Raw genomic sequence first — 25,840 nt, 5'->3', positions numbered from 1 at the left:
AAAAAACTGCACACGAAAGCAAGTAATGCGACAAACACCACACAGAAAATCACACAATTTTTTTTCTGAAGCGACAATGTTTCAATGCGAGCTCTCATTCTCTCATTCGTCGTTTGTGTCCTTATTTGCACTCGTTCTATTTTTGTCACTGAATGATTTTTATTGTTTATGATTTCATGTCCAGTTTCAAATTCGATTGTCGCATGCATTTTTCAACCAACATCATCAATACATTTGGTTATTCAAAAGCATTCAAGAGTCTTTTTGTTGCTCACATTTTATACATATAGATATAGGATTTTTGACGGCGTTGTATTTTTTTCGAATGTTCATCGTCTCATATTTTAGTCTGAGAATTTGAACAGTATCATCGATTGTTGTGCCACATATTCAAATCAGAAAGCAACAAGTGAACACACACACGAAAAGTAGCCTACGTTGTAAAATTGTTAGAGACTTATCGATCGCCGAATGATGAACATTTGATATCAAAGTCAAAGAGAGAATCATATCAGAATACGTTGAACCATCGACCAGTGCAGTGTTTTGTGGAAATGAATTTTGGCATGACAGAACATGTATAAAGCGACAACTGTACATTTTATAAGCTAACAAGACAAAATCAAAGACCGAATCGAATCAGAATACGTTTAACCAGCGACCAATGCGAAAGATTACAAACGACAGTCAATGTAAATTAAATTTGAGTCAATGTGTTTTGAGTATTTTTACTTCAAAAATGGGTGGGAAAAGAAAATACGTCGAAGTAGACGAAGACACAACGAATGGCACAACGATAGTAGCCCGTAAATTCATTGGTGAATACAAATTTAGATGAATATGTGCGTGAACGATTTTTGCAAACAATCGCCGACATTAGTGAAAAAATTACAAAAATTTTAAATCTGGCATCATTATTATTTTTACACAACATTAATTATTTCACAGACATCGTAATCAGTGGCAGACATACAAGTTTTTTTACTCACCCTGGTATAGAACAGATTAAACTATGCTTTTATCTATGATTTTACGTGAAATCGAACAATTTCTAATCGATACGGCCGGCTTAAAAATACAATGGGCAGAACACATGAAAAATCGCATGATGCCGCAGCCGAGCGCACTTCGACCACCGAACTCATATAAAGTGAGAAATTTTACTGTTGTGCCATTGAATGATTTCAAATTAAAACACATCCCAATCGATAGGAAATTATTGCTGTTCATATCCAACGAATTCATTGGCAAAAAAGGACTGAAACTCGAACAAAATTATTTCTTTGAACATCGTGATGAATATTGGGCAACATATTTCGATATGCAAAAAATCAACAAATTAGTGAAAGGAAAGTTTACATTTCGCCGAAGAGTCCTCACTGACAGCGTGTCGGCATCGGTATTGTTCGACAAACCAATACCAGAAAATGAGGAAATGTCATCAGAGGATATTCTTGCCATCGATCCAGGTATGCGTACATGGCATGCCAGTGTAAGACGCACATTAAATCACGTAGACATGCAACGTTGCAAAGAAGTGAGTTGTATTTTGTTTATTTTACATATCATATTGTTCAATCGGCAATTTTTTTTACAATGAAACAATTAATATATTTTTTTTTCTTTTAATCCCAACTAATAAGGAAAACATCAAAGTCAGTAGTCAGCGTTACCATTGGGAAGCCAAATATCCAAAACGCAACAAGAAAATGAAACTTTTCAGGCGGGAGTTCACTGAATTTGAGCAGAACGACTTGAAGGCACATCCAGTGATGCCATCTCCACGAGGTTCACAATGGTTACCATACATTCGTCATCGCCTGCGAATGTTGAAACGTGACATGGAAACATACGCGTCTCGTAAATATGCACGTTTTCGATTTGATAAGTACGTTGAGGAGAATCGAACAATGGACAATTTTGTGAATCGGCTAACGAACAACAAAGCATGCCTATTCTACATGGGCGCGGTTGAGATTTCACCAAATTCGCCGATTAAAATCAAGAAGCATGTTCGTTGTCTGGGCACACGGAAATTTGTGAAAAGCGTTAAGAAGAAACCAAATTGTGTTGTTCGATACGTGGGAGCCCAAGATGTGGAAATCGATATCCACAACACACAAGAAGTGATCGATTCAAGACGTGCTAGCCTTTGAATTGCCGATAATAATTGTGACACAAAAGAGCCGTCGACAACTGAAAGTGGAACGAAAGGCCGTTAAGAAAACAAATCCAAATCATCATATGCTCAATCGGTTGGTATTTATAATATTTTTTGAGGTAAAAGTGAAAACGAATATAAAATTCATTGTTAATCCATTTTTATTTAGATTGTTGTTTAAGGTTAAAGTATACCGAAAAAACTGGCCAATCATTGAACCAAATGCTGAAGCGGAGAATGTTGAATGTTGCTGAACAATTGGCCGAAATGCATATTATCGATGACAACGCGATTGATGTTGAAATGGCGAATGCTGCCGAAGAAGAACAAAATCAAGAGGAAAGAGTATTGAAAACCGTTTGCCATCGCGACATAGCGGCTGCTAGATGTATTTCATACAAAGGTAATATTTGATTGGTATACATTTATGTACAAATTAAGAATATTGATTTCAGGTCGCTTTGAATTATTCATGGGTTACACTCCAGATATATTCAGACGGAATGCGGGAATCGAAATACACTTCGACGTATTCAATACATACGCGGTTGAGGCCGAGCCAAATGCAGCAGCTTCTTAGTTTTAGTTTTGATTTTTGATTTTAATACTAATAATTATAATATCGCTAGGCCTGATTTTGTGGTCTTGCCCAAGTACCTTAAATGTGGTTGAACTAAATCTGTTTAACCACTTGGTAGAATGGCTGAAAAAAAATTAATAGGTCGAAAATAAATAGAATTTATAAATGGGCACATGATAAATGTATTAACTGATGTCAGAATTTGTGTTTTGTTCTTATCGCATCTTATTTTTTGTTTTAAATGCATGCAAAATAATAAAATATATTTTGTTTTCACTTGTGTTTTTGTTTGTTTTTTTTTCTGTCTTAGGAGCTTTATATGTGTGCGACAACAATCATTGAGCTCTAGCCTGCTCAGACTTTAGACGAAACAACACCATAAAAAAGTTATTTGCATAAAAAAATGTTGAATAATTGTGTAATAATCAAAATTATTAAATACTAATGTGTGTAGAACTTTTTGTCGAATGCACATTTTAACTTGATTAGCGAAATTCTCAAATGGAATACGTCTAGAAAGCAACACAAAGACAAAACATACAAGCGTAATGTGTGTGTGTGTGTGTCAAAGACTTTTTTTTATGTTTTTTTTTTTATTCGTAACTAAACTGGATGTATTCATTCTCATTGATGATGCGAATCTTCGATTTTCAACAAAAAATTAATTTTTCAAACATTTTGTCGATTGCACCATTTTTCCCGTTTGTTATTTGAATCGTTGCGGCGAAAGAGTAGCTCTTATTTTTCTCCAAATAATACTGCAACATACATTTTTTTATGAATAGTTTATTTGTTGTATTACAACAAATAAACCGTGTGAAAAAAACTTCATGTTGCAGTATTATTTGGAGAAAAATAAGAACTACTCTTTCGCCGCAACGATTCATTTTCACAGTAATGTGCTAGACTTTCCAAAGAAAAATGATTTCGTATCTGTTCTGTTTTGAATCGCTTCTACTTTGTGATTATATCTGCTACTTTTAACGTGATTGTTTGTTCTTTTTTTTCTTTGTATTCAACTCTTGTTAAAATTTTCCATTATTTTCTCTTTATTTAAATGTAATGATATCGAAACACTTATATAATTTATAATGGGGAAATGTCAATGAGTACATCTGTTAACCCATTGTAATGTATGGTTTCTTTTTTTTTGTTTTTCTTTTAATTAAATAAAGCTGCCTATGCTCTTCATACAATAAATAAACAAACTTATGTTGACAGTAATTTTTAACTATATAATTTGCGTTGTGTATGCTCACATAAAATCACCGATTTGATTGATCTTTTTTTTTAAATTTTTTTCTGTCAAATATATTCTCGATTCATTTTTCGTTTTTGAAAATGTATGTGTTTTTTTGTTGTTGCAATTGTATCACATGTAAATACTTTCAACTAATACACTCCATTTGATGGAACAAACAATATATAATATGTATAATAATCGTTATTTTATCATTTTTTTTGTTGTTTTATATACTTTTGGTTGATTATAAAAAATAATTCGAACCATAATAATGTAATTTTAACCAAATCATTATTTGGCAATTTATCTCCGTTTCTTTTTTTTCCATTTTTAAATTTTGTTGTTGTTGATTTTATTTTTTTCGTCCTGAAATCGAATCCCGGAAATTTGTTTGGGTTCTCAGCAAGATTTTAAATTCGTTGGTATGTTCAGTGTCTCTCTCAGTTTTTTTTTATGAGTCTATATGTATGTATTAATGTTTCTAACATTTTTTTTGCTGTCGAATTGATCTTTGATTTTGCATTAAATCTTCTTTTCACTCTTGTTCAATTTGAAAAAAATCACATTTGTCTGTAGGGCGAGTGTAATTTAAGGTACTGTATAACAAGAGATGGACCACCTGCAAGAACTGAAATGAAAAATAATACAAATCATTTTATATCTAGTTCTATTGTATGAATAAAATAGTTACATGAAGAGAAATTGAATGAAAAGAATTAAGTATTGGATAGGTTTACTTACCTTCTGGTGGTATTGCACTCAATGGACAATTCTCAATGCTCATTATCGATAGATTTTCAAGCAACGATAGTTCATATGGAAGTTTTAACAAATTTGCATTATCATTTATGTATAAATTTTCCAATTTCTCCATGGTGCCAATTTCTTCGGGTAAACTGTGCAAATTATTTTCGCCAATATGTAAATGGGTGAGATTTGACAAATGTCCGATGCTTCGCGGTAAACTAGTCAGTTGATTTGATTGCAAAACCAATCGTTGTAATTCATGTAGTAAGCCTATTTCATTGGGAAGTGATTCAAGCCGATTTTCTTCCAAGTCTAGCACTCTCAGTTTGCATAAGCTTCCAATTGTGTGTGGAAGTCGTTTCAATAAATTATTTGATAGAATGAGAATTTCCAAATTTTGCAGGGAATGTATGTCATCGGGTAGTTTTGTTAATGCATTTGATCCCAAATTTAATTCAACCATTTGTACCCAGGTGCCAATGTCCAACGGTAGTGCAATCAAATCATTTTCTTTCATATTCAATGTGGTGAGAAATTTTGCACGTGAAAAAATGCCATACGGTATTTTATCGATGTGATTGTGCTCGAAATTGATCGTTGTAACATTTGTAAATTGAGCTGGTCCACCTGTTGGATACACCGTAAACTTATTGCGCGACAATGTAATTAGCGTAAGTGATGTTAGGCTGGCCAATAATCCGTCTGGAAATGATGCAATGTAATTGTTTTCAACATTAAACTCGTCCATTTTCTTGCAATTTCGCAACGATTCGGGAATTGACGTTAAATTATTGTAACGCAATCCAAGTCGCACCAAATTGGTTAAATTTCCAATTGATTCTGGTATATCGTACAATTCATTGTGCTGCAAATCCAATGCACTCAATTGAATGCAGTTACCGATTTCTTCGGGCAAATGTCTTAGATGATTGTGTGATACATCACATGTTGTGAGATTGACTAGATATCCGATTCCCATTGACAGTTCACTAATTTTATTTTCACGCAAACTGAGCATGGTCAAATTGGTGAGTTTGCTGATTTCAAAGCCGACTTCCTTAATGCGATTGAAACGCAAATAGAGTGTAGTTAGTGTGGTCAGTTCGTAAATTACTTCAGGTATTTCAGTGAGTTTGTTGTGTCTCAAATCGAGCACCTTGAGATGCTTACAATTTGACAGCGAGTCTGGCAATGAGGTAAGAGAGTTTTCATTGAGCGCCAACACTTTCAAATTCATCAACCCTCCTATTTCCGGCGGCAACGAACCAAGCTTATTTCCATACAGATACAGTTCACATAAATTTATGCAATCTTTTACTGCTGGTGGTATCGATGTAATGGATGATTTGCTGAGATCTAATACAGTAAAGTTTTCGTCACGACATCGTGTAAATGCTTTAATCAAATCCAAATCGGCCTGAATCGGTTTTTTGTTCCGTGTCGTATGCTTCGGCCTGGATGACTCGGGTAGATTAACCGTTACTTTTTTTGGTCTTTCCATTGCAATATCGCTGCTTGTACTCGCATTACTAGTCGATGATGTTCCACAATTCATATTTTGATTTAATTTCGCTTGATAAATGTGCAATATGTGCAATTGCTGTATGTGTGTGTGTTATTTACTAAACTTCAGCCAGCAGCAGCAGCCGCAATGAAAACAACAAGAACAACAACAGCAGCAACAACAACAATAACAACAATAATAATTATAATAATAAAAAGGAGATCGCGAATTGAGAAAAAGAAAACACACACTTTTTTTTTATTTTTGAACAAAACGTCGTGTTAATTCGTCGTATTTTCCATCGACTGTTGTTTTTGTTTTTGCTATTTTGTTTCTATGTCTGTTATGTTATCTATTGCTTTGTAAATTTTATTCATGTGAAAATAATTGTTCAAATTTATCCAATAACATAGTTAGTTTTGCATTTTAACAGGAACAAATTCCAAACAGAACGAAAACAAGAATCACAATACGAAAAGAATTGAACGAATTTACTTAAAACACTTAATAGTTTGTATGATGGAAAACAATTCGTTTTGCTGTCTGGCTTGAGCTATTTCGGGATCTTGTAGCAATATTAGAAAAAATTAAGGATAATGGCGTCTATGAAATACACCCCGCACAGCGCACTCACACATTACGAGCGAAAAAAACGAAAGAGCGAGAGAGATGGAGCAAATGAGAATGAAGAATAAAAATGTATATCCATGAATTTAGCATGAAGTTGGCACACAAGATACGACCTTAGAACGTTTGAGTTAATGAATTTCAAACCAAAAATTTAATAATTAATTTTGCACTCGAACCAGTTTTATCCACAATTTAACAGAACAAAAAATTCAACATTTTTTTTCTTTTTAAATGATTATTTCATTTTCCAAGACTTCGATTCCAGTTGTTTTCAATGGCACTTGTTCGAACTTGAGAACAACAAAAAAGTGTACAGCAGGAGAACAACGGAGAAAAATGTCAGAAATCGAAAGTGGATACTCGTAGGTTCATAACAATTTTATCAAATTAAATTGCCATACACACATTCTGATAATGGAATATGACCGTGATTGTATTGAGCACATAGAACACATAAACGTCAGAACTGTCTTCTCCAATATTGATTTACGTAATTGTTATACGTACCAGAGGGCAGCATCAGTTTGCCCATCTATATATACACACGGATACATAACATACACAGAAGAAGAAAAAAACGACATCAAAAGTGAGAAATAACAAGAGACGACGACATATCTTTTGTTGTTTGTTATTTAAACAAATCAAACGACGGAATTGTTATACAATAACAACAGCTAGAGATAAAAGAGCAAGTGTGACATTTTGTTTATAATCGCCATCAGTACGTATGGTGCGTTCGGAGAAAGAAAAATCTCAATCGAATAATGGTAAAAAACCAACAAAATCATCCGATTGTGAAAATGAATACATGACCACATCGGAATCAGACTCACCGACGACTGAAACGGGCCGTGACTCAGTGCATCAACAAAATTTATACATTGTTTCATTTCCAATTATAATTTTATTTAACATTTTACGTTCGATTTTATATCAAATTTTTATCATTTTTAAATATATTTTCAATGTTAGTTCACATTATATGCCGCTACGAAAACGGCAAACCCCGAATAATATTCAAGTTTGTGTGAATCATAGTGAAGAAAAAGTTCAAGAATTGAACAGTCAAGTAAATGACAGCATCGGTATGACATCGTCACGTCCATCACATCATCAAATTTCTGGCCCTGGTCCTGGCGATCCGTTGCTTGCCAAACAGAAGCACCATCATCGACGTGCATTTGAATATATTTCAAAAGCGCTCAAAATTGACGAAGAAAATGAAGGTTTGTGTGATGGTGCTTATTTGGATCTTTGTATCGTATGTTTTTCCTTGCTTAATATTCTCCTGAGTGTCGTTCGTTAATAAAGATTTTTGATATTTATTCGTTTCATCAATGTTTTTATTTTGTTGGCATTTTGCAGGACAAAAAGAAGTTGCCATCGAATTGTATAGAAAAGGAATTCGTGAATTGGAACTCGGAATCGCTGTAGACTGTTGGGGTGGACGTGGTGAAATTTATGAAAGAGCACAACGATTGCACGATAAAATGCAGACCAATTTATCGATGGCTAGAGATAGATTACACTTTTTAGGTTTGTTACATTCTATGTATGGTATTTGTAAATGGAAGACTACTTCGATATTTATTTAATGTTGCAACATGTTTATTTTTTTTTTTTTCTCCTATTCAACATGTGCGTGCACACTATATAAAATGACAGCCTCAGGACAAAAACTTATCGTAGTAAATAAAAAGAGTAGTGGAGGTTTGACCAATAAATCTCAAACACTACCCAGAAGCATGGGATCACGTGTACCCTCCCTATCCGATGGACGACCTCAACGGCTTCCCACCAAACCAGCAACAACACCGCCAGTCATTCGCAGACAATTTTCGGTAAAAATTAATCAAAATTATCTCCAAAACAAAAACCATAAACATAAAAATGATAAAAGCTAATTCATATTTGAAAATCACATGCGCAATATACTGTACAGATAACTGGTTCACCAATACACAAACCAACAACTGGTCGCAGTACACCACCGTTACGTTCACGATCTGGAACAGTGACACCAACATCGAATAATGCTGGTGTTGGAATCGCCCCACAAATAATACAGGTCAAAGGAGTCGACAACAAGCTAGTTCAAATCATTATGGACGAAATTGTCGAGGGTGGTGCTAAAGTTAGATGGAGTGATATTGCTGGTCAAGAGGTTTATATTTTCTATTTCTCATTTTATTCTTATAAATTGATACTCATTATTTAAATGTTCAAACTCTCGTTTCAGGTGGCAAAACAAGCCCTTCAAGAAATGGTTATACTGCCTGCTGTTCGTCCAGAACTATTTACGGGGCTTCGTTCGCCAGCCAAAGGTGTGTTTGTTTGGCTTTCATAGGTTGTTAATGATTAAATTAAAAAAAAAAAACCTCCATATTTCTAGGCCTGCTTTTGTTTGGTCCGGCTGGTAATGGCAAAACATTATTGGCACGTGCAATTGCTACTGAGTGTTCAGCAACATTTTTTAATATATCGGCTGCATCGCTAACAAGTAAATATGTGGGTGATGGTGAAAAATTGGTGCGTGCACTATTTTCAGTTGCACGAAAATTGCAGCCATCCATCATATTTATTGATGAAATCGATTCATTGCTATCGGAACGAAATTCGAGCGAGCATGAAGCGTCGCGTCGCCTAAAAACCGAATTTCTTGTTGAATTTGATGGACTGGGTAGTCAAGAGAATGATCGAATTGTGGTCCTTGGAGCCACAAATCGACCCCAAGAATTGGATGAAGCAGCGCTACGTCGATTCACAAAACGTGTCTATGTTACATTACCCGATGCACACACCCGACAACATTTGATTCGAAGTCTGTTAGCAAAACAAGGCTGTCAATTGTCCGACGATATTATTCAAAATTTGGCCGTCTATACCGACGGTTATTCTGGATCAGATCTCACAGCATTAGCCAAAGATGCCGCTTTGGAACCCATTCGAGGTGACGAATCTATTATATCGTAGCATTTTAAATTCACGATTTTAATTTAATTTTCAATTCTCTTTGCAATACAGGAATCGATGTGGAACAAGTGAGAAATGTAAATCTTAAGGAAATTCGGCCGATAAATGAACAAGATTTTATAAATTCATTGAAACGAATACGACGTTCTGTTGCACCACAAAGTATTATCGCTTATGAAAAATGGGCCAGAGACTATGGTGATGTAACCTATTAGACATGCTATGTTGACACATATATTGCAATTTGCTAAACAAATGATTTTACTTGACTTGGATTTGAGTGGCTCAGAATGAAAGTTTGTTGGACCGATGCAGACCCTTTGTATCCATGTTATTACTAGCTACTCGATAACAGTGATTGGCTTCTGTCTGGGCCACTCAATTTTCAAAACAAAACAAAGAAAAATAATCGATAAATATTTTCAAAACTAAAAAAATTCCGCTTCAAAATAACTCAAATTGCAGAGTACTGATTTTCGGAATTTAACTAATTTCGAATGGGATGAGAAATGTCACATAAGAGCTGAGACTGTTTCCCACAGCAATATATGTGAGGAGGAGCGCTCTGAAGTGCCGAAGAAGTACTGAGAAGCAGAGATTCTTCTCTAAAATCATAACATAATATTATCAATTTTTATAACTCTTAATAGTAGGCTCCTTCGGCTCTTCAGAGCACTCCTATACACCTGTATTGCTATGAGAAACAGTCTCTGCATAAGAGACTAGTTTGTAAAGAATTTGTCAAGAAGTAGAATTTTGAAAGCATTGCACTAGCATAAAGAACGTCATTTTTTCGTTTCCTTCGTCGATATGATGAATACATACTTATTTCATCTATATTTCGTCCACTTCTGATCTTTGGCCGATTCAAAATAAAATATTCATCTCTCACCATATTCTTCACTTGATATTAGTTGAATTCGGCAATCGACCCCATTCTAATAACTTCTATGTATGTTTCGATTATAAGAAATTAGCTAATCAACAATTGAAAAAGATACACAAAACAAATACTTTGATTTTTCATTCTGTACTTTGTAAGGCACAAAATATATTTATTTGATAATACTTAAAAAAATGATTCCATTTTTCATTGTAAAAATTGTAAAATTAAAAGAAAAATATATTTCATGTATTTGAATTCATTTTTGTTTTATTTTCGTTGTATCTTTGTTATATATATATATATGGATTTAAATAATTGGCTTAAAAAATCTATTTAAAAAAAAACTTATTTCGCGGACGATTTTTTTTGTGTTCCTTTAGTCTACAGATGTATAGTGTATATGTGTAACGTATATTCTTTTCTTTTTGTAGAAAATGTGTGTATGTATGTGATATCCTTATCATTGAAAGTAATTAAATCATTTATAGATTCAGTTGTTTTATTTTTTCATTTTTCTTTCATTGAATTTTCCTCCAGTTTCATGGGTGATTAGTTCCTGTACATGAATCTCTTTCAGTGGATTCCACTTAATACTAAATGCATGTATACGTGTTTTTTGTTCTGGTTTCGCTTGAGCGTATGATATTATATGTGTGGCCAATCTTTAACAACTTTTTTTCGTTCGTTTCGTGATATATTTCAATTACGCTCAAATGACCCAATTAGAAAACAAAAATAGTTTGCTTAATCATAATAATTAAATTATTTGTTTTTTTTTTCTTCTTCATGTGTGTAAGTGTGTTTTTGATTAATTTTTTTTTTCGATTCATTTTCATTAAATATTATGTCAATGTACAACAGCCCATTTAGACACCGTTTGGGATAGACTGAAATAAACCTATCGTTGCATAAATAAACTATAACATATTGAAACACCCGCCAACATTAATTAACACTATAGGTTACCTCTTCTCTTTGAAATGAAGGGCATTGAGCTCCTTAGAATAATGCAGAAGTCATTAAATCAGAAGAAGAAGAAGATGAGTTTACATTTTTTTTCGTACAAATTTTGATATTTTATATTAAGGCTTGTTATTATTCTAAAGAGCTCAATTATTATACATATATTTAACACAGCTTGAGCAATGAACCAAGTTTTGTTTTTTCTCCAACTTATTTGTTTTTTTTTTTTTTCGTTAGTTGTTTTAGTTGTTGGTAATGAAATAGCGATGCAATGTGTTGTTTTTGGATTTTTTAGTGCCTGGTATCGCTTTAACAGTCAAAACATTGGCATGAGATTCAGTTGTAGTTGTGGTTTCGTGAGATGTTGACCATTGATTGAGCAATTCCTCTTGTACATCAAAAGGTAGCTCTTTGAACACTTCTGGATCGACGATTGGTGGAAAAGTGGTCGAATTTGATACATGCATTGCGGTCGCTGCATGACCTGAAGACGTCTGTGCATTTGAAGTGTCAATGTCAGCAACAATAGCAGCCGCACCAGCAGACGTTTCAGTACTAGCAGCATTACTTCGATTTGTTGGTACAACAACACAAGGCACAACATTATCGACAGTGGTTGTACTTTTTATGTCATGGATGGATTGCATATGAACATCTGCAGAATCCGATTCTTTTGAATTCAATCGTAATTCAGCAACACGTAATTTACTTGGTGATGCTGTTTCGGTCGTTGAATTCGTTGCCAAACATCGTCGTTTTGCCAACGAAAAGCTGAATTTATTCTTTTTTGGCGATGGTTCAATTTCCGATTCGGATATATCCGATGAATAGGAGGCATGCGATGCTTCTGATATTGTATCGAAATCCATTTGTGTGGGTGAACCGCGAAGTTGATAATTTTTTATCGATTGTAAACCATCGCTGCTCAAACTTGTAATGGATTGTACCTCCAAATCGGCGGTGCGTATCAAAAAGTTGGCTATCGATCTCGATACCTGGGTACGAGCTTCTTGGAATTTTGAAAATGCTAATCCAAGCAATGTGATATTAAATGGTAGTTTCAAGTTAACGACTCTTTCAAAAAGTCTCATCACAATTTTCAATAGTTTCTCTTGTCCATTATCGACGAGCGTAATTTTACCGTTACCCGCCTCTTTGAACAGTGACGGCAAAATGTTTGCCTGTTTTGTTTCACGATGTGACGTTTTTTTCATTACATCATATTTACGAACGGTTATCTTAACAGCAAGTGGAATGCGACCGTCCTCGGCTACCTGATTCACCAAACGGATGAGCAGCAAACGAAATTTATCTTCGACATCAGTGCGAATTGAAATCGATCGACACGAATCCTCAATACTGATGGATTTCGATTTTCCCGATGCAATAACCGCTGATTTATCAATGCCAAAACTCCAGTTTTTATATTTGATTGCGGTTTCATAGCCAAACATTTTCTGCACCACTGAAAAGTCCATATCTTGTAATTCTTTTACCGATCGTACACCAATTTCGTTTAATAATTGTTCGGCTTTTTGACCAATGCCGGGAACACATCGAACCGAGTCTAGGCCAATCATCACGTCATTTGTACAGGAGGGAATTAATACTGTTTGTTTGTTTGGTTTATTCTTTGCGCCAACAATTTTTGCCAATATTTTATTGTGAGCAATTCCAGCGCACGATGTTATTTCCAATTCATCGAAAAGTTTTTTTCGAATTTCACGAGCCAATCGTACACCGTACGTCAATCGTTTTTCACAACCACAGCCACATGATGATAATGTTTCATATTCGGGGAATAAATGACAACCGGGCAGCCGATTCTCATCAATGATGCCATTCAGATCGTCACCGTTATTTTGTGATATTCGTGCGTTAACCAAATGCGTAACATCGAGAAAATTTTCATCTAAGCCCAATTTCTCAACGTGCGGTGTAAATGTTAATAGAACGCTGTGGATTTTATTTGACATTTGACGATACGGTGTCAGATCTTCACCTTTTATCAAAACCAGATCAGGACACAAACGTAGTGCATCTGTCAACAGCATCAATTTTTTGATGCCATAGGTACGAGCCACGTAGTTACATGTAACCACAATATTCTTTTGTTGTATGCCCACGGGTTTGTCACGCAACGTTGGATCCCGTATTTCCTCGACTTGAGCATAGAAACAATCGATATCAATATGAATAATAACATTGGTATGTTGTTCTTCACTCAAACCGAAGGTTGACTCATTCTCATCCATATTGCAGTGCGTTCGATATCACAAAACTGAAATGAACAAGAATTAAAAAAAAAAAACAGACATAAGTAAACGAAAACGCAAAAAACAACCACATCAACAATAATAAAGTTAATACTATATTGACTATCTGTTGCATCGATCATTTATGTGTCACACACATTTTGTGTTTTCATTGTCGTTTGTAATTCATTCATAAATGTACGCAATGTGGTGAAATTCTTATCGCGTATGCATAAACAACCAAACATCATTTTCAATGACAAGTACACAAACAAATTCAAGGAAATGGAAAAGTTTAAAAGTTTGCGTATTTATTTTGATTTCACTCACACACGTACACAGTTAGCACATTTGACAGCAGCCAAACTGATATGATTGGTGTGAAAAGTGTGTATACACAATAAATCGATGATCAAACATAATTAATTGCTTTAACATTCTCAATGAACCATATATTTTAGCCAATTTTATCTATTTGAAATGTGTGGTAATTTTTATTATTCTTACTCTGACAGCCTTCGTACTGTTCGCGATTGATAGTGAAGCACTTGATTTTTTCGTCACTTTTCTCTCGATGGCTACCATTAAATCAGCATTGAATTTCAAAACAAACAATTGTTTTTAATTTATGTGGCCAAAAAAACTGTATTTATTCAATTGAAATTGTTACATTATAGATTTGGTGTTCACGTTTTCGCTTATTAAACAATTTAAGAAAAACGAAGATGAAATAAAAATAAAACTCTCTCTCTCACTCACTTTGAATCTTTGTTTCTATTTCTGACGAATGGTCTGCAAACACTACAATCATGCCATCTACTCTCGTATTGAAGTGTTGTCATGAAACATTGATAGACGATAGAGAAAGGGAACGAGAGAGATAGAGAGAAACACCAAATGTCTACCAGAAATTTTGATTGCATTGGGTGCCTAAACTGTCTTTTGACTTTGACAATTGCGTTCTCTCCACTACAACCAATGATACCAATTATTTTAATTTTCGGTTTGGATCTTAACAGTTTTTAAACTGTTTCCAATATCTTTTTAGCAAATATAAAACATTATTTGTTTATTTTCGAAAGAAGGACATCAATTATCTATGACCTTTTAATGAATGCATAATAACGAATGTACGACTATATTTGTTTTTCAAGTTGATTTGCAATCAAAATGGAGTATGACATGCGACAATTGTAATTCCAATGAAACCATTAAAAATACTGGCAATCAGTAAATGTTAAATTATTCTGAGAAAACCAAATTATAAACAAAGCACCCTTAATTGCAAAACATCATGCATGTTTTCATTTGTGTGAAGCGTCACTAACTACATCTATGTGTCAACGACAAAAATAAATTAAAATACTGCAATAATTATCATTAAATGGTAATGTTTGTCAATAAAATGATGAGAACCACAGAAATCATGAGAATATTATCAAAAGTATTTGAAAAACGAAAAAAAAAGCATCGAACCATTCAACACCATTTTGAACACACACACACCAATTCTCCAATTGGAGAGAATGTGGCGGCCATTAATTCAAACATTCACAGACAACCAAGGAACGCTGTCGAAGTGTACACTAATTTGAGCTAAGCATTCATAATGGCTGCCAATAGCGCCCCCTTTCTCTACAGTTTGTGGTAACAATGAAGAGAGAAAAAGAAATTTAGAAGCGAGATTGTAAATTATTGGCTCTTAAATTAGTGAAACGACAGCGACAAATTACCGCCGGGTCTTTTGTTCTCATTACACGGTGGATATATAAGTGGATTGTGTGTGCGAAAAAGTTCACTTGATTCGAATTGATTTGCGATTTTTATCCAGGTGAACGGTATAAAGTAGTGTGATTTTTTTTTTAAATAAAAAGATATATATGTGTATATAAATTCCAAAAAGCAATCCGATTTCATAGAGAACACAGGACCCTTTTGGTATACATATTTTAGCCACGTCATGTTGGCAATGAAGCAAATGTCGTAGCCGTAGACGCCTTTTAAAAAAGCCAAAAAATAAAAAAGAAACATACAAGAGATTCAGTGAGCGAATAATAGACGGCTTTTCATATACGTTTATATATATAAATATATATTATTTTTTTATAAATTACCAAAACGAATTGCAAACAATCAACTGAACAAAGAAAATATTCTAGCATATTAGATATTAACGATAGACAACACGTAAGTATTTTCCTGCCATTCTCATGTGTGTTATTTTTTTTTTTTTTTGTTAAATATTCGTGTGGTAAACATTTGTATTCTCTCTGTCTATTCTGCATGCCATTTCTAAGTAGTACGCACCAGCATATAAATGTGTGTATAGAATGAGTTTAACAAAAACAACAACAATAAAATTCATATACACTAGTGCATAGTATTTTCCTGCTGCTTACTAATGTGTTTTATTTTGTGTGCATGCAAATGTGTCTCGTTTCGCAAAATGTTTGCATTCATTTTGAGTGAAACAACAAAGGAATAAAACCAAATAAAATTAAAAATTATACATAAAAAAAAAATATTTGAAAATAATAATAATTCCGCACAGACAAAAAAATCCAGAGAAATAATATTGTAAAAGCGAATTTAGAAAACGGGGTAATAAACAATAATTGAACATTTCAATTTAAATAAACAAACTGTGAAACGTGAAATCATGTGTTGAAACGCAATCCGAAATTTGAACTGGAAAATAGGTTGTGGAAGATCGCTGTTATATATTTTTTGGTTGAATTTATACACATTATAATTTGTAAAAACGGTGAATCTATGCTCGGTGTGTATATGTAAATGCATGTATATGTATGTGTGCGATTTTTTTTTCATAATTGTATAATGAAAAATCGCAACCCCGTGATTCATTTCTAATGCTTTGACAGTTTTAATGTCGACCGCTATTTAGTATCTGTTTCGCATCCTATGAGTAAATACACCAATATCCGTGCAGTTTCGCTTCTTTGTCGCCGTTGTGTGTTCGTTCATTCTTTCTTCATTTTTTTTTCACTCTCTCATTCTTGCTACTTTTTTGTCATTACACATGCGATTTTGCGCCAAATTTCTCTTTTTCCATCTTTTTTCTTTTGCGAAATTAGTTTTCCTTTCTCCTTGTGTGTTTCCGCTTCCTTTTGTGTTGTGTGTCTGTATAATTTTTACGAAAATAGAAGAAAATTTAGATGTAAAAGAATAAAAAGCATACTATTTTGTTGCCAATAATTTTTTTTTTTTTAATATCAACACATCATTGTCATTGGACATATGAATGTGTGTCTGTTTTCTATTTTTCTTTTTGCTCGCAGGTTGTATTCAACATGGATGACTCGTCACCGAAAACCCTATACGTAGGAAATTTAGATCATTCAGTTTCCGAAGATCTATTATGTGCACTGTTTGGCCAAATGGGAACAATAAAAAGTTGCAAAATTATTCGCGAGGCAGGCAATGATCCGTATGCATTCATCGAATTCACAAATCATCAATCGGCCACCACTGCACTAACAGCGATGAACAAACGATCATTTTTAGAAAGAGAAATGAAAGTAAACTGGGCAACGAGCCCGGGAAATCAACCGAAAGCTGATACAAGCACACATCATCACATTTTTGTTGGTGATTTAAGTCCAGAAATTGAAACAGAAACATTACGTGATGCATTTGCACCGTTTGGTGAAATTTCAAATTGTCGAATTGTACGCGATTCGCACACATTAAAATCGAAAGGATATGCGTTTGTGTCATTTGTAAAAAAAGCCGAAGCTGAAAATGCCATTCAAGCAATGAATGGACAATGGCTGGGTTCCAGATCCATTCGAACAAATTGGTCAACACGAAAACCACCACCGCCGCGTGATTCATCGGCCAAAGGTTCAAAGAATGGGAGGCCAACGTATGAAGAAGTTTACAATCAAACCAGCTCAACTAATACAACTGTGTATTGTGGCGGATTTCCGGCAAATACAATAACAGAAGATGTTATGCATAAGCATTTCGGCCAATTCGGTTCCATCCAAGATATTAGAATTTTTAAGGATAAAGGTTTTGCATTCATTAAATTCACAACGAAAGAGGCAGCTACGCACGCTATCGAAAAAACACACAATACCGAAATTGCCGGTCATCCGGTTAAGTGTTTCTGGGGCAAAGAAGGTGGTGGCGATGCCAATAATTCGCAAGCATCAGCCATGGGTAATGCCACAATCGGTTGTACGCAACAGACTCAACCACAAGGCACACAATATCCATATTCATATCAACAAATGGGATATTGGTATCCGGTAAGTGTATTCTCTATCTCTCATTCAGTATGTTGTAGCTATATGTCTTTATCATCGTAGCCCGTGCTTTTCTGCCGGGCCCTCTTATTATTGCTCATTCCCGTTCTTTTTTTTTTCGTTTAGAAAAAGAAAATAATTCGTTCTATTTTTGTTCTTTCTCTTTCAATCTCTTTGTTATGATGCTGCTACTGCTATTTTGAATTCTACAGGGATACCCAGCAGCTCACATGCAAGCACAATATATGCAACAACAATATCCTTATACGTACGCTTACACAAACCCACAACAACAAGGAGGTGCAGGTTTGTAAACCATTCTGTTTAATTTTGCGGTTCATTTCCAATTTACCAAGCAATTTTCCATCTTTTTTCACCCCCACTTTTCCACTCACTCATCTTTATTGGTTTTTTTTTTGTTGAAATATATAAATTAGCTGCAGCATATCGTATGGTTCAGCCGAATGTATGGGGTGTTCAAACCACCGCTGGAGCAGTACCTGGAATGCCAAATAACAATGCAGCTCAGCCGCAAATGATGTACACATCAATGCCTCAATACCAAACACAATGAGATCTGAGTATAAGTCCACTTTCGCAACTGAATCCAATGAAATAGTTTAACAGGGAACAGGCACGAGTATGAAACAAACAAACAAATGAAACAAGCAAACAAAACAATGAAACAAATACAGAACACCGTAGCAAGAGAGATAGAGATTCAAAATGAGCAAACAAAACGAAAGTAATTTCTTGGATAACTAACATGGAAACCGAACCTAAGCATGATGCATACGACGAAGAAAAATAGATATTGGTATAAGTTGGATTTGTAAAAAAAAAAAATATTGTTGCGAAAGTATTTGAAAAAAGAAAATGGTAAAAAACTAAAATAAATGCAAGAGGAAAAAAGAAGAAATTACATAAAACCAACAACTTAACCATAAAACTCAAAACGATAAATTATAATCGAGTTGATATATACAGAATCAAGATTGTGTCAGGGCAGAGTTATGAAAAACTCTGAATAATTATCTGAACGAGAAAAAAAAAGAGAAAAATTTATGAGAATAAGATGGATCTTTTTCTGCATTGAACTTTTGATGTAGAGAAAGATGTGTGATATATTCAAGCAAACAATAAAAAAAAAATGAAAGATAAACAAAATATGAAGTAAAAAACAATGATCGAAGAGATGTTTAATTCTATAAATTATGAATTGAATGAAATTAATGAAAGGAAGAAAAATCTACTATAAAAAAAATATTGTCTAGTAATCAATACGGTGAAAGAACAAATTTAAAGTGAGACATAGATTTATGAATTCAACAAAACAAAACAAACAAAATGGAAAATTATTTAATAGCACGAAAAAAATAAATGAATAAATAATTAAATTGTAATTTAACGATGGCGAAACGAAGACAGACAGAGAGAAAGAGCATTGAAAAAATTGTTACTTATTACAAACTATATTATATTCGATTTTGCGTCGAATACGAATCAATTCGAATTCATATACAAACAATCACAAATGCACAGAGAACTCACAGACACACACATATATATACAAGAGAAGAGAATTGAACGACAAACTGGTGATCCGAATGAGAAATAAGATATAAATCGAAGTGAGGACAAACACAAATTGCGAACATTTCAACAACAATCTTTATCCACATATTATTTTATTTTTTTCATGTGTGCGTAATTTTTGTTGGTGTTTCCATTTCTGAATTCCATTTCAAACATCTATGGTCCGAATGATCAGCAAGATGTTTAATTTCGTTAAATTTTAAATTATTCTAAAGCAAAACAAACAAACAAACAAACAAAAAAAAATTAAATTATTCTAAGTAATTATTATTATTTTACAGCTGATCGATAATTACATCATCGACGACAAAGTATTATTTATGCTATTGATCGATTATATAGCATGCGTCAATTTATCTCTCTTTCTCTCTCTCTTTCTACCTCTCTCTCTCACACACACTCACTCACTCATTCATTTCATACGCTCAACTCAACGGTGTACACAATCTCTGATTCCTAAAAACAAATTCTACATCCAATTTAAATATATATATTCTGCTCAAATGTCCGATATCATAATCATCAAACACAACACAAATCTCAGAACAAACCAACCGGTGTGTATAGAAACTAAATTGAAACCCATGAGCAACTATTGAACTTTTTGTTAATTTGGATTAAACGTATGAACACAATAATGAATTACAACAAAAAAAAATGAAAATAAAATAAACAATTTAGCTAGCAACAAAAAAAAAATTATAGAGACAACATGTGCCAAATAAAAACGGCAACATCATATGAAGAAGGAATATATAACAGAGACACGGAATGGAAGGAAATAAAACTAATAAAAAAAATAAATAGAAAGTAAAATTTATGGAGAGAAGAAAAATGAATTCAAAAGAAAAAAACGGATTTTTTTTCGTTTATAATCGAATTCATGAGATATGGACGCAAAAATGCAAAAAAATGAAACAAAAATACACACCATTATGCACAAGTGGCATATGAGATAATATTCTCGCTCGATGACCGAGCATCAAACTACACACACAAACCCATAAAAAACGACAAACTTCGAAATTGAATTGAACAAGAAAACAAGAAAAAAAAAATAATACCGGATATGATAGATATTTCGTTACTCGAAATACTTTACAACAAATGGAACACATTCGAATCGAAAGATTTACAAAAACTGAAAAAACAGAATAAGATAAATCTAAATTAAGATTCCGAATTGTAAAACAGAAATAATATTTTAATTTATGGACATTAAAATACAAACAATAAACATTTTGAGTTAAAAAAAAACAGTATACAAAAATTCGTTTTATTTATTTTTTTTACTCTCCATTCAACTTTATTTTAGAGAATCTAATTTTAGATTGCAGTTCACTAATCAAAATCTATAAGTATAATTTATGCAAATTCATGGAAATTGGTGATTTCACAATCTTAGATTGCATTTATCGTTGATCGCAAAATAGTTTCATGACAATTTCAAATATTTTAACGGTATTTTTTTTAATAATTTCAAATGATCACCATTTTGTGTTCTCTTGATCGATTCTTGGCCATATAAACAGTAAATACTCTTTCTTTTTGTATTTAACTTTTCAACACTCAATCAAGTGGCGAATGCAGTATGAACATGTCTTTGTTTTTCCAAAATGTGGTCTACTTTTTTGAACCCGTTCACGTTTTCATCAGTTTCACGTTCGTTTGCAATGAAAATTCTCTGTCGTTCACTTCATGCGATTAATGTCTGATAGACTGTTTTGTTCCAAATAACTAAAAATGTTGCATATTGACTGCTCTGTTTGATAATTCATCCGACGATTGATCTTCAATCAATTCTGACAGTTTTATTGATGGTTACCGTTTTCTCAAAAATTCCTGAGCAGAAAATAACGCATATCGGTTATGAAGAGTGTGGTAGAACAAAAGTCAACTCTCTTGGTTAAATGACTCAAGTTTTCTGTCAACATTTGCCATTCTTAGTGAAAATATTGGATTGAATCTGAGAGCGTAAGATGAAGACTTGCATACCGACATTTTTTCCTAGGGTGTAGTAACTGTATGGAGAGTAGAGTAATAAATGTTTTAATCTCTTAAAATTCTTCCAGTTTTACGCATGAAAACGAGTTACATTTTACAATTTCGAATGAGGAATTATCATGTCACGGCTTTACGAAGATAGTTACATTGTCCTTGATTCACATGAATGTGACCAATATATATGAAAATATCACAATTTTTCTAAATATCCAATGGTCATTTAGGTACACAAACTGGTTATAAAAACCTATATTTTCATAGTAAATAGAAACCAATATTCGTGTGTTTGTGTCATAGTCAACATCATCGCAATCTTTGCAATTCCAATAAAACGAGCAATCATTTCAATTTGCATTTCATTTAATATTGTTGTGTTGTTTAATAAATATTTTGCTACATTTACAAAATAAAACTAATGTGTTTCGAGTCTTTTGACTTAAAATTAACTTTCGATTTGAACTAGTTTCTTCAGTTTGTACGTAAAACTATATACAAGTTTACATGAAAATAATGAGTGAAAAGAAAAAAATATCCTTAATAATACGTATGTAGTTCAACATATGGATGATCAAGAGAAAACATTTTCAATTCAATTTGAGAATATTTTTGAATGTTGTGATGATGTTTGACTTAAGTTGAGTTTTCAATATCCCGTTTTCATCCAGCCCGATTTGATGAGATAATTTTTAACCTTATTTTCGACTGGTGTGTTTGGTGTGCGAGATACGTGATCTCGGCCGCTTAGAAATACCGCTTTCATTGTTATAAATGTTGTTGGCGGTAAATTATACGTTGAACAAATCTGTATAGGAGATAGATTTAAAATGGCAAACAATTACATAAATGTCTGTCATACCTAATTTACAATATAATCAAATCACTTACGTTGATTTCGTTCGGTGATAACAGTTGGCCTCCCAATTGCTTTGATGTATCAAGTGTTGGCATAATGACATTTGAACTCTTATCCGAGCAATTTTTGTTGTGCGATGAGACGTCGGAGGAGACCGGGTCGTCGATGGGGCGCGTGCACTTTGGGTCGATGGAATTTGAGTTTTCGATTCTTTCGCTTCCGCTAATTTAAATAATAAATAACCAATCGTTAATACACTTGTTTATCGATCAAATTTGATTTCATTGTATAAACTTACCTTTCCGCTTTTTTTGAGGGCAAAGATGACTGAGGCCGTTCTCCACCGATTCGATTGTCCTGTTAAACATTGTCTTATACAACCCCGTATTCGTTGACCATTCGGTCCGACTACGCACGAAAGCTATTTTATGTTGAAGAGAGTGTAACACCATGCAACAGGGGGATCGAGAATAGGAATGGAAAAACAAGCAAACGTGAGGCAAAAATTAAGTTAGAAACAGATTTTGATTCATCAATCGAAACAAAACAATTATTACATGAGATTCTACTTGGTAAAATCCAAAAATAACACAAAAAAAACATAAAAAAAACAGTCTAACTAAATTACGTTGGAATTACAAATGAGAGATAGAGCAACAGACGCTTTTAGAGAAAGTTAAAAAAACTGGCTTCGTTCAATAACAAACTCAATTGGGAGAAATGAAATGCATAGAATCGTTGCATTGTGTTTGCCTTTCAAATAAAATAGCTTCCGATAAGTCGTTGAGCAAAAAAAGACGATTGAATTATTTCAATGACTCGGAATTGAATCCACATAAAAGGAATACAAGGGATAACAACAACCCCCGCGATATGTTCGATCCGCGATAAATGAATTACAAATTAATTTTATCATTAAAATTCTCAACTGAAAATGGAATGTTGTATATATACGAGTATATTGGTTCATTAATTTGTACATCACAAATAAATATAAATATTGGGATGAGCATATAGTTATTTTACCCTCTCCCCCACATACACTGACTTCACATTGTATGTAAATGGATGTGCGTGCGTGCGTGTGTGCCTATGATGTATGTTATTCCATATAGTTTCAAAAATGAATCGCAACACAACGACCAACATCTATATTCATCCAAATAAATATGTCCATTCAATTAACATTATTGAAGTCAATGTTTGCATCTCTACAATCTTCGATTGAAATAGATATTTAAAACGAGGGATGGGATTGTGAACAATTCCTTATTTCCTTTTATGTTATGATTTCAGCAATTGAATTTAAAATGCTATTTTATTTAATTTTTGTTTGGAATCTACTTTTTTTATATTAAATCAATGAAATCGTTTATCTATATTGTAAAATGCAGCCCTCTGTTTGGCGCTAAATCAAAATAGATAATTTCAATGATCAATTCCAAGCCCAGTTTTTTTTTTTGTATCAAAACAAATAATGAAATAATCAAGCAATTCAAGAAAGTCAAACCCGAGAAAGAAAAATGAATGAAAAAAAAACAAACATACCGTTTTTCCGAATTGTCCGTATGGTCCTGTGTTTCGTGCCTGAGCGGCGGCGGCATGTTGTTCAAAGTGAATGCATTCATCGATTCTTGTTAAACCATTCCATCTGTATCGGCTCAGTTCGGACAATCGAATGCGTAGCGCTTTTTCCCGTTCAAATGAATTTAATCGCCGATCGAATTCGTATGCCGTATAAAATTGGGCAAAAACCCGAAATCGATCGCGAAATTCTCGTTGCTCTTTTGATTGACGTCGTCGGGCATTGATCACATTACTTCCCCGGAAAAAGTTCATAATCAATTGAAAGTCACGAACAATTCGCTTCCGACGTGTACGTTCACGCAGGCGTCTTGTGTAAATATCTACTTGTGCTAATTTTAAAATTAAATCAATATCATCATCGTCTTGATTCAATGATAAACTCGACACCAATTGTTCGGCGGTTGGATCGTATTCACGTTCAAATACATTTCGGAATGGCATATAACCCAATTGTTTGGCTTCCTCTACTTCTACATCGATTGGTGGCAATCGTTGTGTCAACAAATGTCCAAGTGGCCCCTTATCTTCCACTGTATGATCGACAAGTTGTGGCTTTTGTTCAGCGGCCGGACCCCATGTATAACGACCAATCGTTCCAAGTAAATACTTATTTATATATTCTTCTTTCGCATCTTCTGCACTTCTTGTTTCAATATGTTTGCTTATATCTTCCCAACTGCCAAAGCCAAACTGTTCGACTGCATCCAATAGATGAACTTCTTCACGGGCCGTCCAACCATTTTTACTTCGGGTCAATGATAAAACACCGGTATCCTGGAGAAAATAAATTTGATATGGAACAATTAAAACTTAATTTCATTCTCAAATCGACGATTCATAAGCATGGATGAAATAAATGACATATATAGAGTTTGACATACCATAAATTGATACGCGTGATCATTTTTATGCGGACCAATTTCAGCACCGCAAGCAAAACACTGCAAATAACAAACACAATATGTATATTGACGAAATTTGAGAAGAAAAAGAAAAGAGCAAAAACACTTGAGCATACACAAACGTAATGGGCATAGAATAGCATTTTTTTTTGTTTGGAATATAAACAGACTGTATTATTACCTGCGGACACAATTCAAAGTCAACACAATCCGCGCAGTGAACTCTTACACCTATGATATCTTCTTGACAGTACGTGCAACTGTATTTGGCAAAAAGTTCTGAAAACATATCGAAAAACAAAAGAAATTTTATCACAATTTAAATTTTTATCAACAATTATTTACGTTTGATAAAGTTTAATTTCATCGCTATCGGGCTTTTGGAGCCAAAAAGCGTATGAAAAATAAATAAATAAATAATAATTCAAATCAGACACAGCAAAGTGTACTTACCAGCCATTTTGAAGCAAGCTCAAGTAATGAATGACAACTAATGAGTTGTTTTTATGTTCGCTTTGGCTTGGTGTGTGACGAAAGAAGAAAACTACACGAGCGCCACTGGTGGTGACACTAGCAGTGATTGCTGTTTTTAGTGTTTCCACTGCACCGATAAACCGATAAGCATTCAATTCACATGCAACACCAACCGTTTGAAATAAATCCGTTTTTTTTTTTTTAAACA

At 33.7% G+C, this 25,840-nt stretch overlaps 6 protein-coding genes across 10 annotated transcripts; 3 read left to right on the top strand and 3 right to left on the bottom strand.

Annotated features, from left to right (window-relative positions):
• The first annotated feature begins 2,375 nt into the window (after positions 1-2,375).
• LOC116338924 lies at positions 2,376-2,953 on the top strand. The gene is made up of 2 exons (XM_031764498.1): positions 2,376-2,564; positions 2,617-2,953. The coding sequence occupies exons 1-2, from the start codon at positions 2,384-2,386 to the stop codon at positions 2,739-2,741; spliced, it is 306 nt and encodes a 101-aa protein (XP_031620358.1). The 5' UTR covers positions 2,376-2,383; the 3' UTR covers positions 2,742-2,953.
• Positions 2,954-3,559: 606 nt separating this feature from the next.
• Positions 3,560-7,221, bottom strand: LOC116338923 (leucine-rich repeat protein soc-2 homolog). Its single transcript, XM_031764497.1, has 2 exons — positions 4,726-7,221; positions 3,560-4,612 (listed from the first exon to the last, which is right to left on the bottom strand). The coding sequence occupies exons 1-2, from the start codon at positions 6,284-6,286 to the stop codon at positions 4,545-4,547; spliced, it is 1,629 nt and encodes a 542-aa protein (XP_031620357.1). The 5' UTR covers positions 6,287-7,221; the 3' UTR covers positions 3,560-4,544.
• Positions 7,222-7,338: 117 nt separating this feature from the next.
• Positions 7,339-10,882, top strand: LOC116338922 (spastin). Of its 2 annotated transcripts, XM_031764495.1 has the most exons (8): positions 7,359-7,635; positions 7,841-8,094; positions 8,234-8,404; positions 8,534-8,709; positions 8,811-9,032; positions 9,108-9,192; positions 9,261-9,818; positions 9,893-10,882. In XM_031764495.1, the coding sequence occupies exons 2-8, from the start codon at positions 7,851-7,853 to the stop codon at positions 10,054-10,056; spliced, it is 1,620 nt and encodes a 539-aa protein (XP_031620355.1). In that variant the 5' UTR covers positions 7,359-7,635; positions 7,841-7,850; the 3' UTR covers positions 10,057-10,882. The 2 variants fall into 2 exon arrangements, with proteins under 2 accessions (XP_031620354.1, XP_031620355.1); XM_031764494.1 differs by having other exon boundaries at positions 7,339-8,094.
• Positions 10,883-11,008: 126 nt separating this feature from the next.
• On the bottom strand, positions 11,009-14,925 carry LOC116338771 (DNA polymerase iota). 2 transcript variants are annotated; one of them, XM_031764227.1, is made up of 3 exons: positions 14,705-14,727; positions 14,453-14,523; positions 11,009-13,971 (listed from the first exon to the last, which is right to left on the bottom strand). In XM_031764227.1, the coding sequence occupies exon 3, from the start codon at positions 13,943-13,945 to the stop codon at positions 11,933-11,935; it is 2,013 nt and encodes a 670-aa protein (XP_031620087.1). In that variant the 5' UTR covers positions 13,946-13,971; positions 14,453-14,523; positions 14,705-14,727; the 3' UTR covers positions 11,009-11,932. The 2 variants fall into 2 exon arrangements, with proteins under 2 accessions (XP_031620087.1, XP_031620088.1); XM_031764228.1 differs by lacking the exon at positions 14,453-14,523 and having other exon boundaries at positions 14,705-14,925.
• Positions 14,926-15,595: 670 nt separating this feature from the next.
• LOC116338455 (nucleolysin TIAR) lies at positions 15,596-20,838 on the top strand. Its single transcript, XM_031763719.1, has 4 exons — positions 15,596-16,132; positions 17,245-18,219; positions 18,429-18,522; positions 18,654-20,838. The coding sequence occupies exons 2-4, from the start codon at positions 17,257-17,259 to the stop codon at positions 18,788-18,790; spliced, it is 1,194 nt and encodes a 397-aa protein (XP_031619579.1). The 5' UTR covers positions 15,596-16,132; positions 17,245-17,256; the 3' UTR covers positions 18,791-20,838.
• Positions 20,839-22,158: 1,320 nt separating this feature from the next.
• On the bottom strand, positions 22,159-25,712 carry LOC116338803 (transcriptional adapter 2B). Of its 3 annotated transcripts, XM_031764288.1 has the most exons (7): positions 25,612-25,712; positions 25,340-25,437; positions 25,138-25,197; positions 24,218-25,030; positions 22,968-23,026; positions 22,702-22,891; positions 22,159-22,618 (listed from the first exon to the last, which is right to left on the bottom strand). In XM_031764288.1, exons 1-7 carry the CDS (start codon positions 25,616-25,618, stop codon positions 22,460-22,462), a joined length of 1,386 nt encoding a protein of 461 aa, XP_031620148.1. In that variant the 5' UTR covers positions 25,619-25,712; the 3' UTR covers positions 22,159-22,459. The 3 variants fall into 3 exon arrangements, 2 of the variants coding, with proteins under 2 accessions (XP_031620148.1, XP_031620147.1); XM_031764287.1 differs by lacking the exon at positions 25,612-25,712 and having other exon boundaries at positions 25,340-25,447; XR_004200925.1 differs by lacking the exon at positions 25,612-25,712 and having other exon boundaries at positions 22,501-22,618; positions 22,968-23,090; positions 25,340-25,447.
• Between the last annotated feature and the right edge of the window lie 128 nt (positions 25,713-25,840).

The sequence above is a fragment of the Contarinia nasturtii genome, unplaced genomic scaffold (genome assembly GCF_009176525.2).
Source record: "Contarinia nasturtii isolate CC-2019 unplaced genomic scaffold, AAFC_CNas_1.1 Cnas_scaffold_414, whole genome shotgun sequence".
In the NCBI taxonomy this organism is placed as follows: domain Eukaryota; kingdom Metazoa; phylum Arthropoda; class Insecta; order Diptera; family Cecidomyiidae; genus Contarinia; species Contarinia nasturtii.
This window is presented reverse-complemented; position numbering and strand designations above follow the sequence as displayed.